The 16012-nt window shown below is 39.2% G+C and overlaps 1 protein-coding gene across 50 annotated transcripts in view; it reads left to right on the forward strand.

Annotated features, from left to right (window-relative positions):
* Positions 1-16012, forward strand: part of CELF2 (CUGBP Elav-like family member 2) — a 632182-nt gene that overhangs the window by 528257 nt on the left and 87913 nt on the right. For 26 of the 50 annotated variants that reach the window (XM_077264513.1, XM_077264552.1, XM_077264526.1 and 23 more), the window contains one exon: positions 3707-3786. In XM_077264513.1, coding sequence (XP_077120628.1) covers positions 3707-3786 — 80 coding nt within the window. Of the gene's footprint in view, positions 1-3521; positions 3534-3706; positions 3787-16012 lie in introns of all 50 variants that reach the window. The other 24 variants (XM_077264514.1, XM_077264512.1, XM_077264519.1 and 21 more) reach the window with 1 other exon arrangement.

The following is a 16012-nucleotide window of genomic DNA, read 5'->3' on the forward strand; positions in this document are numbered from 1 at the left end:
GTATTATTTGGTATCATCAGCTGTATACAGAGTATGTGGAACAGCTAAATTAACCATGCATTTTATATATTACTTTATTCTTTTAGCCAGCTAATTGATTTGGCCCTTCCTATCAATCCGTTAGTCGTTGGAACTTCAAGGAAATAAATAAATAATTGTTTCATTGTCTTTACTGGCCACTGGGGCAGCTGATAATCGTGTAATGCCAAGAACAGGATTTTGTGCATTAGCTTCGAAATGACAATATGCTGGAACCACTCAGTGTTTAGATTTGCTTCATTTGAAAATCTTTTAAGTAGTAATAATAATGTTTTGAGGAAATTGAGTGGAACACTAAATTATTCTCTGAAACCCAAGTTCAAACTGTGCAAGGCTAAAGAAGCTGAAAATCAATGCACTTTTAAAGTCATTAGAGAGCAAGAGTCAAACATGTCTGTGTTGCTCTGGCGAAGCTTTTAGTGAGCCATAGTATTATTACAAAATCAGCCAGAATCTACATTAATTTCACAGTCTTTTTCTTAGAGATACCCAAGGGTGCTCGATGAATAAAATGGAAATTTCAAAAGGCAGTGTTTTTATTAGTTAAGGGGGCAATGAGCCTTGAAAGTGCTGCATTTGACCCACACGGTAACCATGAGTAGCAATAAGGTATTATGTATTCTACGTGTCACAACCCTTCATTTGAAGGTGTACATACAAATAAGAACAGAAGTCAGTGAACGCTGCTATGAAATGTATAAACAAATATGAAGTTCATTATCTGTGCTACTTCTTCCTCATCTTTCATTATCTTAAAATCTCGCTGCATGTATCTATTGGAAAGGTTGCTGAAAAGCACAAGAGATTTGCATTATTTAAGATGACCACCCAGTTGCTTTTTAACATAAAATAATGTTAATATAGCCACCATGCTGGGTAACTGGCTTGGCGTCACGTTTTGAATATTAAACCTTTATAAATATTACATTACGCCAAGTTAATGATGATGAACAAACAGAATGTTTCTACTTTGGATTATTCTGCATTTCTTTTAATTCATTTTCACGTTTTCCGTCCGTATGATGCAATTTACATTAAAAAGCCCAAAACAAACCACGAATGTGCTAATAAATACTAAAAATAGTTTTTATTGAATAGATTAAAAATATGTCTATATTTAACATAACAAACATCTAGATATATTGATGGATGAGCCAAAATGGAAAGCACCAAGGTAAAGAGGCATCAATAACTATAGAATCACTTTAGAAAACAATGTACGCGAGAGGTTTATGTGCGTAGTACATGTATATTATACACATGGAAAATAAGAAATGTTAGATCTAGCATATAAATTGATAACATAATACAGATTGAAGCGCCAGACAAAGTAATTTTCTAGGGATGAAGTCGCATAAGGTGCAAATAGGGCATACAATGGCATAAACATAATTAGGCTCACCTACCAAACACCCGACGTACGTTTCACAAACACTTGATCCCTGACAAAGAAAATGAAAATTAAATTTATGTCAGGTGAACTGAAATAGGTCAACATTATAATTTTCACCAATTTCTGGCTTATTTTATATTAATTTTGTCATTTTCCATTAAACTCCATGCACATTTCCAGTTTTTTTTTATTTTTAAAGTCACAAGAGAAGTGGTAATTGGAAATAAGTAGATCAAATGTGGTTTGTGGCATAATCCACAACATTTTTCCACTTTTTTTTGTTACTCAACTTTATTGAATTTATGATATTAAAATGTAATAAGATTTACAACTGTTCCCTTTAGATGACTGCTCGATCCAGTTTGGAAAGTTTATATTCATCACCATCATCTAACTTCTTTGCCACCATCAGCACATTATAGGTGGCATTTACTGTGTCTATATTCTCTGCATTGAGAGCAGAGACAACTGAGGGCTGTATTAAACAGTAGGGAGTATTTATTGAAGAATTGCTGCAAATGTCATTTTTGCTCTACTTTAAAGCTGTTTATATTCTAAGGAAAAATTGTGAGTGATACATAAATGGAGAATCTTAACTTCTATCATGTAAAATATTTTAGGTGAAAATTTCCAGATCAGATATGATTTTTTTTTACAGTTTTTCCATTAAATGATGATATTTTATAAAACAAAGGTTGTATATATATATATATATATATATATATATATATATATATATATATATATATATATATATGTTTAACCACAAAGAAAAATCTTGTTTACCTCATTTGATGCTGTTACTTACCAGACCCTCACAACTAATCTAATGAAAATATTAGCACCACCAAATGGCTCCCCAAAAGTGCAATGTGTCTGATAATTGCAGAACAACACATGTTCCACCTTCTTGCTCTTGAAACCATTGGGGTGAGCTGTCGGTAATGTTACCAGACTAAGAGAACCTTTCCTGGTTACATATTCCCTTTTTAATGTAGTTAAGAGTTTGGTCAGATTGCATAACTTGTGTTAAAACAAACAGCCTGTATTGTGTATATATCATGATATTTTGGAATGCATTTCAGTAATATTTGATTTTACAATTTACACCAAAATTTCAATAATAATTGCAATATATTTATGCTGTAAAATGTACTACAATGTGTTCCTTTTCTGTTTATGTTTTCTCACCCTACATCTCATTGAAGAGAACCTGCCTATATATTAAAGCTCTAAGCAGCAACCGTAACATTATACAGGGTAACAATTGGTTTGTAAATATGGCAATCTCCTAAGGAAAAAATAAAGCAGTCATGTGGGCAGTCCCGTCTCAGGACTGTCAACAGTCCAGACTGGTAAACCGCCCCAGCAACATTCAAGGCGTGCGTTCTGAAAGTGCTCCAGATGGTGCTAAAACTGGTTTTCAAAATAGATATGCTTGGCTACTCCCAGGGACAGGGACCGCCCACATGACTACTAACAGATAGTTTTTTCTACCTTATAAATGTAATTTTTCCTTTATGCTGCAAGTGACATTTTAGACAGTCACATCTTCACAAACCAACTTTTCAGTATCCTGAATAACAATATGACAGTGGTTTTAGGGCTTCAGATAGGACATTTTTTCTATAGGTTGCAGTGGTGGCTACTGGTTCTCAATCCACACTTCAGGGTTGTAATTCTCTCAAAGGGATCAGAATTACAGAGCACAGGACTGACCTTTTTAGCTAGTGTGTCAACTATATATCAGTTTGACTATCAGTGTGAATAGAAAGAAGAATAAATTGGATATTATAAAGTACAGAAATCACATTCCCACTGACCTAACTGATACTACCATAAATATTAATATATATATATAGCCATAGTGTATATTTCCAGTATTAGGTGAGTCCCATAGTACAACTTGATCCTGCTATAAATGGTGATTTATTTTGACGCTTTCAATCATGTGAAAATGAAATGATCAGTGATTGAATATTTGTAGCTCTATCTCTCTAAATATGTGTGTCCACCTGTGGCTGAAAAGAACACTTCCCCATTTTGTTTTTGTTTTGTTTTTTTTTCCTTTCTTCTATGGTCGGATTAGCAAGTCAGCACTGTAAGTACCAAACCACTAAAAAAAAATCCAGGAGTTGTTACTTTTATGTACTACTGAGAACAGTGTCGTCTTGTGGCCGTTCTCGTAGATTGTGTTGGTTTAACAAGCGTCCAACCCTTTTGTCTTGTTGTTTTTTTTTGTCTTTCCTGCCCCCTGTCCCCTTGTCCCCACAGGCTGTGCGTTTGTTACATTTTCTACAAGGGCAATGGCACAGAATGCAATCAAAGCCATGCACCAGTCTCAGACCATGGAGGTACTGTATCATCTGCCCTTTCTTTGTCTTCTTTGTGCAAATAATTGGGTAAAAACAAAAGTCATTCTCTCCTGTTCAGACTGTTAACATGACAATCACAGATGTAAAGACCCCAGACTTCTCTCTGACACTCTTTACACCATTCATTGAAGCTTTTTCATTGCAAGTGATCGGGCAGCCAGGTCACATAGAACTACGTACTCTACATTCATTCAGGTACAACACATCCCATCTGCACATTCATTTCAAATACAAAGTGGTTGGATTTTATTGGCACATTAATCCCTCACGAAGCAGAATTCTACTTGTCTAAAGCAGACAAAACATTTCTTCTACTCAGTTTCATGCCCCATTTACATAGGTAATGGCAGTATAAGTTAGCACCTCCGGGCTTGTCTAGGTAGGGAACTGGAATCTAAGTAACAGAACATACGCAATACTCAAGCATATCTAAGGCTAAGTATACACTGCGTCTGTGCACAGAACCTACAATATAGAGTGGGAGCTTTTCCCATCGTATAGTGTAACATTCCCATGGGCCCAAGTTCACCAGACAAAGGCTAAACCTGTGATCTTTCAGCCTCTGGCAGGTATAGTCTCCATATTGTCTGTTTTATTGTATAGGAAAGCACATAAGACTATTCTTTCCTATACAGAGGGACAGTGTAGTATATGTTTTCTTATAATGGGTTCCTATAATGGACAGATGCCGCAGCCTCCATCCCGACTGTGACTACTGTTGGGTACATAGCTCCATCCTGAGTCTATGCGCCCGAAAGTGGGCACAAACACAGTGTGTACCGAGCTTTCACTCTTAGAATCAATCAGATTTTTGGGGAAATAATGGACAGATTGCTTTATTTTAATGTTGGGCCCTTAATTTCCCCAGTGAAAAACAATACTAGAGACATTTGCTAATACTTAACTTATTGGGGGGGAAAAATGCCAAGTCAAATGTAAATAATTTTTCACTTAAAGAGGTTTTTCCGCTTACCACCATTTTCTACCTACTTAATGAAAACTGATCCTACTTGCTAAGGCTAGGGTCATACAAGCGTAAATTCTCTCACCCGATAAAGATGGGTCGATAGTGAAAATGACACTGATCAAAGCTTGATCAGTGTCAGCATAGTGTGATCTAGGTTCTCTTGGATGAGAGAACCGGAAAACACAGGAGAAGATGGAGAACAAGATTTCTCCATCTTCTCTATCATTTCAGTGCCCTGAAATTGGACTGCATTCAGATGTCGAATCAAACGTGGACAAGCTGCGATTGGATATGTGCGCGGCCCCATAGAATAACATTGGTCCAAGTACGATCTAATGTTTTGACGGGTCAGACTTAAACGGAAAATATGGTAGTGTGCACATGGCCTAAGGAAGCTGTAATAGAAGGATCATTTAAATGGCCGTCTAAAGTGCTTATTGATGAGCAGAAGATGTCTGACAGGGCAGGGCAATGTACCTTGTGCCAGGGAGAAGGAGCCTAGTGGCAGCCTTCTAATTGTCATTTTTGGAGGTCTTAAGTATGCAGAACTGATTAATCTAGTATGACTTTATTATGGCATTTATAAGATGCTGAGGAGATAGTTATTTTCATTTAAAATCACAGGACTTGAATCTTCTTTCACGGTTATATAGTCTCAGAGCACAAAGTGGCATACTAATGTAAAGGCCATACTTTTTATAAAGGCCACACTTTCTATAAAGGCCATCACTAGGAGGAACTGCATTACCCACTTAAAACGAGCTGTGTTAGCTGACAAAAAGCCATTCAGAAAGCCAGGTAATGCATGACATACTGCGCAGTGTCATATATTACCCTTAATCTCCATGGCCAAACCACCAGTATCATAGCGATCTCTTTTATTTCTCATAAATGTGTCTTGAAAAGACAATATGGCTGATTAATATCACTGCTCCATGTCAAATAACCCTGCAATTACCAGTCTTAAGGTCTCCATGGTTCAACAGACCTAAATCAACAGCCAGCAGGCAGCTTCTCGGGAGAGCTTCCGATTTTAAATCACCAGTGACACCTAGTCTTTCACTTGTGGACACAGGACATGTCAGCCTCTATATTTTAGGCTGCACGCTTTTATTTCCAGCCAGAATAGCTGTTGTCTTAACATTAACGCTATACACATTTAAATGCTGAATAAAAGAACCCGTGTGAATAGCAATGAAATGAAATGAGCCTCCGAAATAAAGATAAAGCGAGAGGTAGAAGTCACCAGGTAATAATATACTAAAGCAGAAGTGGAGCTCTACACAATTTATTTGCCTGAAAAGTAAAATAAAACTACAAGGCCCCAGGATAAAGCCGATTCATGTTTGTCATTTATCTAAATGTCCTTTGTTTCTGGAGCATGTCATATCGGCCCCGAGAAATCTGAAATATTGCGTTCATTTAACTCCCAATGAAGAAATGCCTACAAATGCCGTGCCGCATTGCTACAATGCCACCTGTGCTTGTGGTGCAATTATCCCAAACATTAAAAAGAAAGGTTCGTTGTGAAACAGAGCACTGACTTCTAAAATTACAGCTTGGCCCGCTGCGGCCGGGCAATTATATCTTTGAAATCCTACACAGAAAATTGGTTCCCACTTTATCAAAGTGATATTTAAGTTGTCTAAGCTAAGACATCTTTTTAACTACTTCAGCAGAGGAAGAATCTTCGATGTAAGAGCTAAAACTCCAGCAACTCAAAGCCTGTGAACCGCAAGACGGATTATGCTGACCATTTTCCGGCCTCATAGCGCCGCCGTGTACACAGTGCACATTCTCTTATAGATGCATTTTCGATGAATCCTGCTTGTACATTGCGGAAAAACAAAATACACGGAGGTAGAAAAGCAAACCTAGCATACCTAGTAACACAACCACCCGTGATCAATCACACTTTCTAGGAATTCGGTTATGCTCTGACAGATCCATGGCAGTGCTCACATTCCAAGAAGTGCGCTGCTTTCAATGATCACAAAGGAAATTGTAAAAGAAAAAATCAGCCTTTTAGCAAAAAGAAGCCGCTGGTTACTATGTAAAAATATGAAATATGGAAAATATATGTGATTCAAAATGAAAAATTGGCCGTGAAATCCCTGCATGTTTGTAGCATCAGTATGCCTGCTCATTCATAAGCTGCTTGTCACGGTCCGAGAACTGTGATTGACCGCAGATCTACTGACCAGAACTTAACTGCCTCATAGGCATATATGAGCCTGAATGTCCGGATCAGTAGATTCGCTGCCGGTCTGTAAATCACGGTCAATAGTTGGACCGCCACAAAAGGAGGGGTAAGTGCCACCTAAAAGTGTGTTCACACTTACAGATTTATACCCATACTGAGTGCCGATTGGATACTGTTTAGAGACTGAACATTTGTCTAAGGGAATCAGTCACCAGGTTCTTGCTACCCCATCAGAAAGCAGCATAATGTAGGGGTAGCTACTAGTGATGAGCGCACGTGCTCGGATAAGATGTTATCCAAGCATGCTCGGGTGCTAACCGAGTGTCTTCGGCATGCTCGAAAAATATGTTCCAGTCCCCGTGGCTGCATGTCTTGTGGCTGTGGAACAGCTGTGAGACATGCAGCCACTCTGACTCGAACATGTTATTCGAGAACTCCGAGACAGTCGGTTAGCACCCGAGCGTGCTTGGATAGCAGTTTATCCGAGCATATTCCTTCATCGCTAGTTGCAACCCTAATTCCAGTCATGTATCACTTACTGGGCTGCTTGCTTCCATTTTGATACAATCATTGTTTTCTCTGCTGTAGATCTAGCAGTTTTCTGAATGCTGAACTTAGTATAACCTCACTCACACTACTGATTGACAGCTTTCTGTGTACAGTGTGCATAGGCAGAAACCTGCCAATCAGTGGTGGGGCGGGGTTATGCAAAGCTCATGAATATGGTTGACTACCTGGCATCAGATTTACTAGTTGTATAATGATAATCTCCTGCTGATAAAACTGTGATTTTGTCAAAACTGCTTCCCAGTAAGTGACATATGATAGAAATCAAGGTCTCTAGAAAACCTGGTGACAGATTCCCTTTAACACAGTCATTCAGTCTCCGTTCCATGTGCAGCTAGTACACAATGAGATGTGTTCCTTCCAACAGTGATTTTAGGGTCCACATAAACAATCCAATTAGCTGTCAAGCAAGCGTTTTACTTGTTCGTCAACTGATTAGTGCTATATATGCGCTAGCACAGGAACTCCTATTCTATTTCAGAAGGGGCCGGAGTTATATTCGCTGGTCACATACAGAGCACTTTTTTCTTATTACTGTCTCCAAAAGAGCCTCTTGGATCCTTCCATACAGCTGAATGTGATAGGAGGAAATATTGGGGTTTCTAGAAGCCAAGCAGACAACACAGAGAACATTGTACTGTCAATTATCCCCCCATACACCAGAAAAAAACTGAAAATTAATAAATAGGTACATTAATTAATTAGAATTATTATTATTATTAATAATAATAATTTAAGCGCCAACATATTCCGCAGCACTTTACATTTTAGAGGGGAATTAATCATTATAATGAAATACTGTAGTCTAATTCCAACCCTCATAATTACTACACTTACATTCACCGCCCTCTAGTGGCAAAAGGGAAGTTAGTCATATTGGGGTCAAAACAGCATAACACTAATACAATTAGAATAACTTCTACATACACGTCAAATACAATTTAGTCTGTGATTTTGTCATGTTGTTTTCAGAATTTTGCACAAAAAACAGTAATATTGCAGCTTATGTTACTGGTTGATTTCAGCATGCCTGTATACTGTGTTCTGTATATTGTAATTTGTGTACAATAATTTTCTTGGTTATGACATTGTGATGTTATGTGCAGTGTTTTGAAATCAAAACCTGTCAAAATACTTGCATTTCTTTTCTTGCCTTCTTCTTTTTTATGTATGTTTGTTTGCAATGCTAGTCTCTCCCAGAGCATGTTGGGTACTAGATCATCATTATGGCATCATGTTGTGACCCATTAATCTGTGGCTTTGTTAAATGAGAGATGAAAAGCATAGTGCATGAAAAATGTCATAATTTAATTGTTTTCCGTTTTTCAGATGTAATGAGATTGGCATCGTAAATTTATCTTCTTTTTGCGAGCAGCACTTTTGAACTTTGGTTGAAAATCTTCAACTTGTGCTCACAATTGTTTCTTCCAGCATCCTGCCTTCACGGCTGTAGAATGCAAAGTGACCTTAGCAAGAAATGTTCGATTTCTATGTTTGAGTAACAAGGAAAGCGTCGTATACAGCAAAGTTTTAACCAAAAAATGTAACGATATGTTCCCTTGTCATTTGCATTATTACACATTTTTCCCTATGGAACGGATTTTCTTTCACTCTGGAGTCTGAGCTAAAAAGGATAGCCATGTCCCATTGTAATTTCAGAAGTGGCAGACAGTGAAAACAAAGAGCACAATGCATTTCCATTAAGTGCTCAGATTATTCAGCAGGGACACAAAGAAACATACATATAGCTGATTATTCCAGGAAAGAGATGATTATGGGGCAATTCTGGCAAGCAGAGTGCTCTGTAGCCCTACAGTGGGGATCCTTATCCATAATAAGAATATGAAAACAAAAGTCTAAGGAAAAAGCATCAGGCTCTATCTGCAGTCTACATCGGTGTTCCCCAACTCCGGCCCTCAAGTCCCACCAACAGCTCATGTTTTCAGGATATCCTTAGTATTGCACAGGTGATAATTTCATCACCTGCTCAAGCATTAATTCCACTACCTGTGCAATACTAAGGAAATCCTGAAAACATGACCTGTTGGTGGCTCTTGAGGACTGGAGTTGAGGAACACTCTACATGATCTTTCTGGACATTTATAGAAGAAGTCTCATCAAAGTTTGTATTCCGTAATTCCTCATATGTATTTTTATAATGGTGTCTAAGCATATTAAAATACTTACCGATTGCTGTCTAACGGTTTCCAGTGTTCCTCTGGTCCTCTTCTGGACGTTGTGATGTCAAATCGGACTAGCCGCATCACACAAGTTTTCATATGTGGATCAAAAGTCATTTTCTCAGGATAAGGGAAGAGTCAGACAGCATATAACTCAGATGAGGATCATTGCAAGCCAATGGTCGGACTGGCCATCAGCGAACCCAGCTAGAGTGTGACAGCATGTATTTCTATGCAGCTGTCACGTTCAGGTCGGGAGAGCTGATGGCCAGTCTGAGCATTGTGTTGCGATTCTCTCCTGAGTTATACAGCCGTCTGAGTCTTCCATAAGTCTATGGATCCATGTTCATAGACTTATGCTGGTAAAGGAGCTAGCGCTCTACACTGTAGACACTGTGCGAGTCAGCAAAGGAGTCAAGCGGTCCAAAAGAGAATCAGAGCAGTGATGGAAATTGGAACATATTGTGAATAGTAAGTATCTTAATATACTTAGACACCATTACATACACTATTGGCAGTGGCATATAAGGTGTTAAACTGCCAGGATCATTGAGAATGCTGATCCTGGCAGTTACAGATAGAATCCGGCTGTGTATATTAGGCGAGTTCCTGCAGCTTATCCCACCAATCCATATACCATAAATTGACATGTGCCCATGACGAATATGTACGTGATATTGCATTTAGGCCCTGTCACTTGCCATTTTTTGTTCTTTTGAATCCAGTGTTCTTTTTCTTTTATTCTTGAATATCTCCATCCCTGAGATATAGCCCTCTCTTCTTTTCTTCTATATAAATTTTGTCATTTTAGCCAACTGAGCATGGTCCTCAACCCTCCTATGTTGGAGTTTTTTAGGATCATGCTCATTTTGCTAAAAATACTACATTTATACACAGAAAAGAGGGAGCCATTTCTAAGGAACACAGAGGCATCGGAAAGAAGAATAAAAAAGATGCCATATTCATAAGAACAGTTGCATTTGCACGAGGTAAAGAATATACATGTTAATGTCAAGTGACAGGCTCTCTGTAAGGCCGGGGTCACACTTGCGAGTGCAATGCGATAAATTTGCGCTAGCCTCTCGCATCAATACCCGGTACTGCTGCATTCAGCTGTACACTCCGGTCCGAGTGCCGGCGGCAGTGCCGGTTATTCAGGCGCGAGTTTCTCGCATTGCACTTGCAAAAGTGTGACCCCGGCCTAAGTTAGAAACTGACCCACCAGTGCAATCCAATGGTGTATACTAAAGTATATTTTGATCAATTTCATACCCATTAGAACGCTTAAATCTCTTATAATTTATTCACGGTAAATTAGATCTCCAGTAATACTATAGATACATAATAGATTGCAATAATATACAATGCACAATTATCCATCATCACAAAATACGCACATTTAGAGGACATAACTTTTTATCCATTTTAAGGACTCTACTTTCAGGTTTCAGGTGTGAGATCATTTAAGTCACAGATGTAGGAACATGTACTATGCAATTGACATACTGCCAAGCTATATACTGATGCCATTCTTCAATGCTAATCACTTGAAGACATTTCCATTGCCTTCACCTCACCCTCTTTCTCTTCAGAGAATGTATATTGTGTGGTTGGATGCACGCTCTCATAGCCCTTATGCTTAGCTAGAAGAATCGTGATTTCAGCCTGTATTTCCAGTTTAGAAAGCACCGAGCTTGTCTTCCAGGCATAAAACTGTCTCTAAGCAACTAACATAAAAAGAGAAAAGTACACTAATAAAATAAAAAGGGAACTGTCCAGACTTTGTATTACTTAAGACTATTATGTTATTAGAAAAAAAAGCAAGAAGCTGTATTCAACTTTTCCATTTACCCTTTTTATTGTGTTTTTTAGACAGCATCTATACATGTAAAATTGCAAATACTTTTTACATAAAATGACACTTTACCATTTAAATGTAAAGTTAATTTTTGCTTTTAATACACATATCATATGATATTCTCTATGACTCACACAGTCTGAGATATCTAGCTTTGTCAAGAGAGCAGGTCAACATTCAACACTCAAGGAAAACATTCGGTTAGACTATAAATCAGAATTGTTTGGTAGAAATAAAAAAATTATAAACTCTTATAGTTTCCTCTCCTTGGCATACCTGTACTGCCGATGCTCCTCTTCCATGTTCTCCAGTCTGGTCTTTCTTCCCTTATGGTCTACCAGTAGGCCCTGCTTCTGATTATCCCCCACTTGGTCACTTGGGGCAACATGTGTCCCATCCCACGTGACCTCATTGGATACAGTACATGTTATTGACATGAGTCACACCCCTCATGACTTCATGAGACTTACGCAGTGGCTGCAAACTCAGAGGACCAGACCAGAGAAGAAGAGACAGGAGACTATCAGATGAAGGAAGACCAATGACTTCAGCTGGACAGAAAAGGGAAGGGCCAAAGAAAGATGAGTATAAGAATTTATTGGAGGATTTACTCGTTCCAAGATCTTAGAATCTAGTAAAATAACATCCATTTAGCTGGATATGCGCAAATCGAACTCTCAAATATTTGTATTCAATAAAATCCAAATTTATATCAAATTCAATGTGCTAAGAATCAGTTTTACAATATTTGATGATAATTTTTAGATTGGTGGGGCCTGACCACTGAGAGACACATTGTGACGGTAGGGTGCATGCTCGACTGCCACTCATTTCATTGTCTTTGGAACTGCTGGACATACCATGCTACTAAATAATATGAACACACGCAAAAAAAAAATCAATTGCTTAGATAGTGTACCTAATATATGTTTATGTGATCATTATTGTTAAGCTCAAATAATTTGATTGTTAGTCTAAAATAGGACCAGATTATAGGAACTTCACCAGAATATATCGCACCGTTGGCCACTGGGAAAGATTTGGATATTTCAAAGAACATTTCTTTGAAAAATGTTTGCAACTTTGGAATTGTAAAATCAAGTGCTAATTTGCAATTTAAGGAGGAGGCTTAGAATTTGGGCAATCCAATTTGTTAATGGCACTTCCCCTTAGCGTGTAGAATCAGTCATTTAGTCTGTGTATGAATGCAGAATGTTGGTTTATTTTCTCCAGAACTTTCTGCCTTGTATCTATTGGAGATCAGGAAGTACACAGTCTGGCTAAAGGCCCCGTCTCACATAGCGAGATCGCTAGCGAGATCGCTGCTGAGTCACAAGTTTTGTGACGCAACAGCGACCTCAGTAGCGATCTCGCTATGTGTGACACGTACCAGCGATCAGGCCCCTGCTGCGAGATCGCTGGTCGTGTCGGAATGGCCTGGACCTTTTTTTGGTCGTTGAGGCCCCGCTGACATCGCTGAATCGGTGTGTGTGACACCAATCCAGCGATGTCTTCACTGGTAACCAGGGTAAACATCGGGTTACTAAGCGCAGGGCCGCGCTTAGTAACCCGATGTTTACCCTGGTTACCAGCGTAAATGTAAAAAAAAAACAAACAGTACATACTCGCCTTCTGATGTCCGTCAGGTCCCTTGCCGTCTGCTTCCTGCTCTGACTGACTGCCGGCCGTACAGTGAGAAGTGAGAGCACAGCAGTGACGTCACCGCTGCGCTCTGCTCTCAGTGTACGGCCGGCACTGTCAGAGCAGGAAGCAGACGGCGAGGGACCTGGACACCGAAAGGCGAGTATGTACTGTTTGGTTTTTTTGGTAACCAGGGTAAACATCGGGTTACTAAGCGCGGCCCTGCGCTTAGTAACCCGATGTTTACCCTGGTTACCCGGGTGCTGCAGGGGGACTTCGGCATCATTGAAGACAGTTTCAACGATGCCGAAGTCGTTCCCCTGATCGTTGGTCGCTGGAGAGAGCTGTCTGTGTGACAGCTCCCCAGCGACCACACAGCGACTTACCAACGATCACAGCCAGGTCGTATCGCTGGTCGTGATCGTTGGTAAATCGCTAAGTGAGACGGGGCCAGGGAATTAATTAAATGTGTTTACTTGTGGCATTTTTGTAATGTGAGGCACTAATTAGTATTGATAATTGCAGTGACTAATACAGAACTTGTAACCCCTTGGAGCCTAGCCATTTCCCATTAAAAGTGCTTTGTGTCCAAAGCGTGCCTGAGAAGTACCTAGACTGTCATTTATCCTGATGGCAGGTTTGTTTCCTGAGATAAGTGTACACGTCCCTATGTGATATTAGCCCTGCTGGTATTTTCTGTGTTTCATGCTGTTGTACACTATGGGACCTTTGCTTTTTTATATAGAGGACATAATAAATAAGTGCATGAAGTTAATGAATTCCATACTATAGATTAAAAAAAAAAAGCCTGCAGATAGACGGTACACCTAATTCAGTTTGCTTAATTTATAGGTGAAAGATATTTCTTCTTCGGTAAATCACACAATCCAACCACTTGAGAATTTAGGTCAGAATAGCTATATTTGGCCACTGCAAACATTTGTGTCTTCTATAAAAGCATACATAGATCATGTCACAATATAGCAGGGCAGGGACAAAGTGTTTTGGTGCCTTAGGCAGATGAAGCAAATAGCACTGCACTTTAGGAATGTGTCTTAAAGCGAACCTGTCAGCAGGATTGTGCTCAGTAACCTACACATAGTGTCAGATTGGCGCCGTTATACTGATTATAATGATACCTTGGTTGATGAAATCCGTCTTGTGGTTGTTGTTTAATCCTTATTTTCAGTTTTGAGTTAATTATATGCTCGTGCTCCGGGGCGGCCTGTGGGGGGTCTTCATGTGGTGCTCTGATTAAATATTCATAATGCAGACTGCTGACAGGTCACTGCTCCCTCACTGCCCCCTAGTTTGCATAATGAATACCTAACATACTGAAGAAAGAGACAAAAAATGCTTCTGCAGGCAGGTGCAGGCCGTGGCACCTGCTCTGCAACATAATCGCATGTTTAGTGTGTTAATAATACATTTTCTTGATGTTATCTAGCTAGGGGAAAAAAAACTATTTGAAAATGGCGCCTCCACACCTGCGCAGTAACAGCTCTCAGTATCTAGCTGTGATCCGATTGCTGCTACTTCCAGCAGTGTCATCTTACTTGAAAAAAATATTCCTCCTCCAAGATGGTGCCACCTGTGCAGTAGCAGCTCTCAGATGACAGCTAGACACCAAGAGCTTCTACTGCACATGTGCCGATAGCGCCATCTTACTGGAGAAGAAAAAAATTCCTCCTCCAAGATGGCACCGCCTGCATCTGCGCAGTAGTAGCTATCAATGACAGCTATAGACACTTATAGCTGCTACTGCAATTTGTTTTTTTTCCCTAGCTGGATAACATCAATAAAATGTATTGTTGCCACACTAAACGTGATTATGCTGAAGAGCAGGGGCCATGGCTGGCACCAGCCTGCAAAAGTGTTTTTTGTCTCTTTCTTCAGTATGTTAGGTATTCATTATGCAAACTAGGGGCAGGTCACTGAGGGATCAGTGACCTGTCAGCAGTCTGCATTATGAATATATAATCAGAGCACCACATACACCAACCCTGCCTTAGGGCACAAGAATGTCATTAAAACTGAAAATAAAGATTAAAGAAAACTACAAGATGGATTTCATCAACCAAGGTATCATTTTAATCAGTGTAATGGTGCTGACTGTACACTGTGTGTAGGTTACTATGCACAATCCTGCTGACCGGTTCCCTTTAACAGGGAGTGTAATTTCAAAGTTAGTTAGAGAATCATTTTTTGAAGACCATTTACACAATACAGAACAAAAATAGTGATATTCATCCCTGGCATCCTATATTTTAAATGTAGAACCCAAAGACAGTTATGGAAATTGATTAAACATAACTATAATCATTTCAGTTAATCAATTAAGGTGTTCAACATTTGGCAAATACCCTAATGGAAAATAAACAGACCAACATCATAAATAAAGGGATACGTCTGATGGTTTGGGCGTCTGTCACGCAACCAACATAGCTCACACAAAAAGGATGATGGTTCTGATTATGTATTCTGGTTCTGGTGACAATACATTGTAATGATGGTTGTTCGTGTAGTGATGATCATTGTGTTGATATATTCATCACCAAACCATCATCTGTACATGAATATGAAGCCAAAATCATCATCAGTACATAATTAGAGCACCAGATTCATCAAACGTACATGAATATGCCACCAGAAACATCATCAGTAAATAAATACATCACCAAAACAACCATCAGTACTTGAATGTCACCAGAACCATGAATACATGAATACGTCACCATAACCACCATCAGTACATAAGTGCGTCACCAGACCCACCATTAGTACATGAA

The sequence above is a fragment of the Ranitomeya variabilis genome, chromosome 5 (genome assembly GCF_051348905.1).
Source record: "Ranitomeya variabilis isolate aRanVar5 chromosome 5, aRanVar5.hap1, whole genome shotgun sequence".
In the NCBI taxonomy this organism is placed as follows: domain Eukaryota; kingdom Metazoa; phylum Chordata; class Amphibia; order Anura; family Dendrobatidae; genus Ranitomeya; species Ranitomeya variabilis.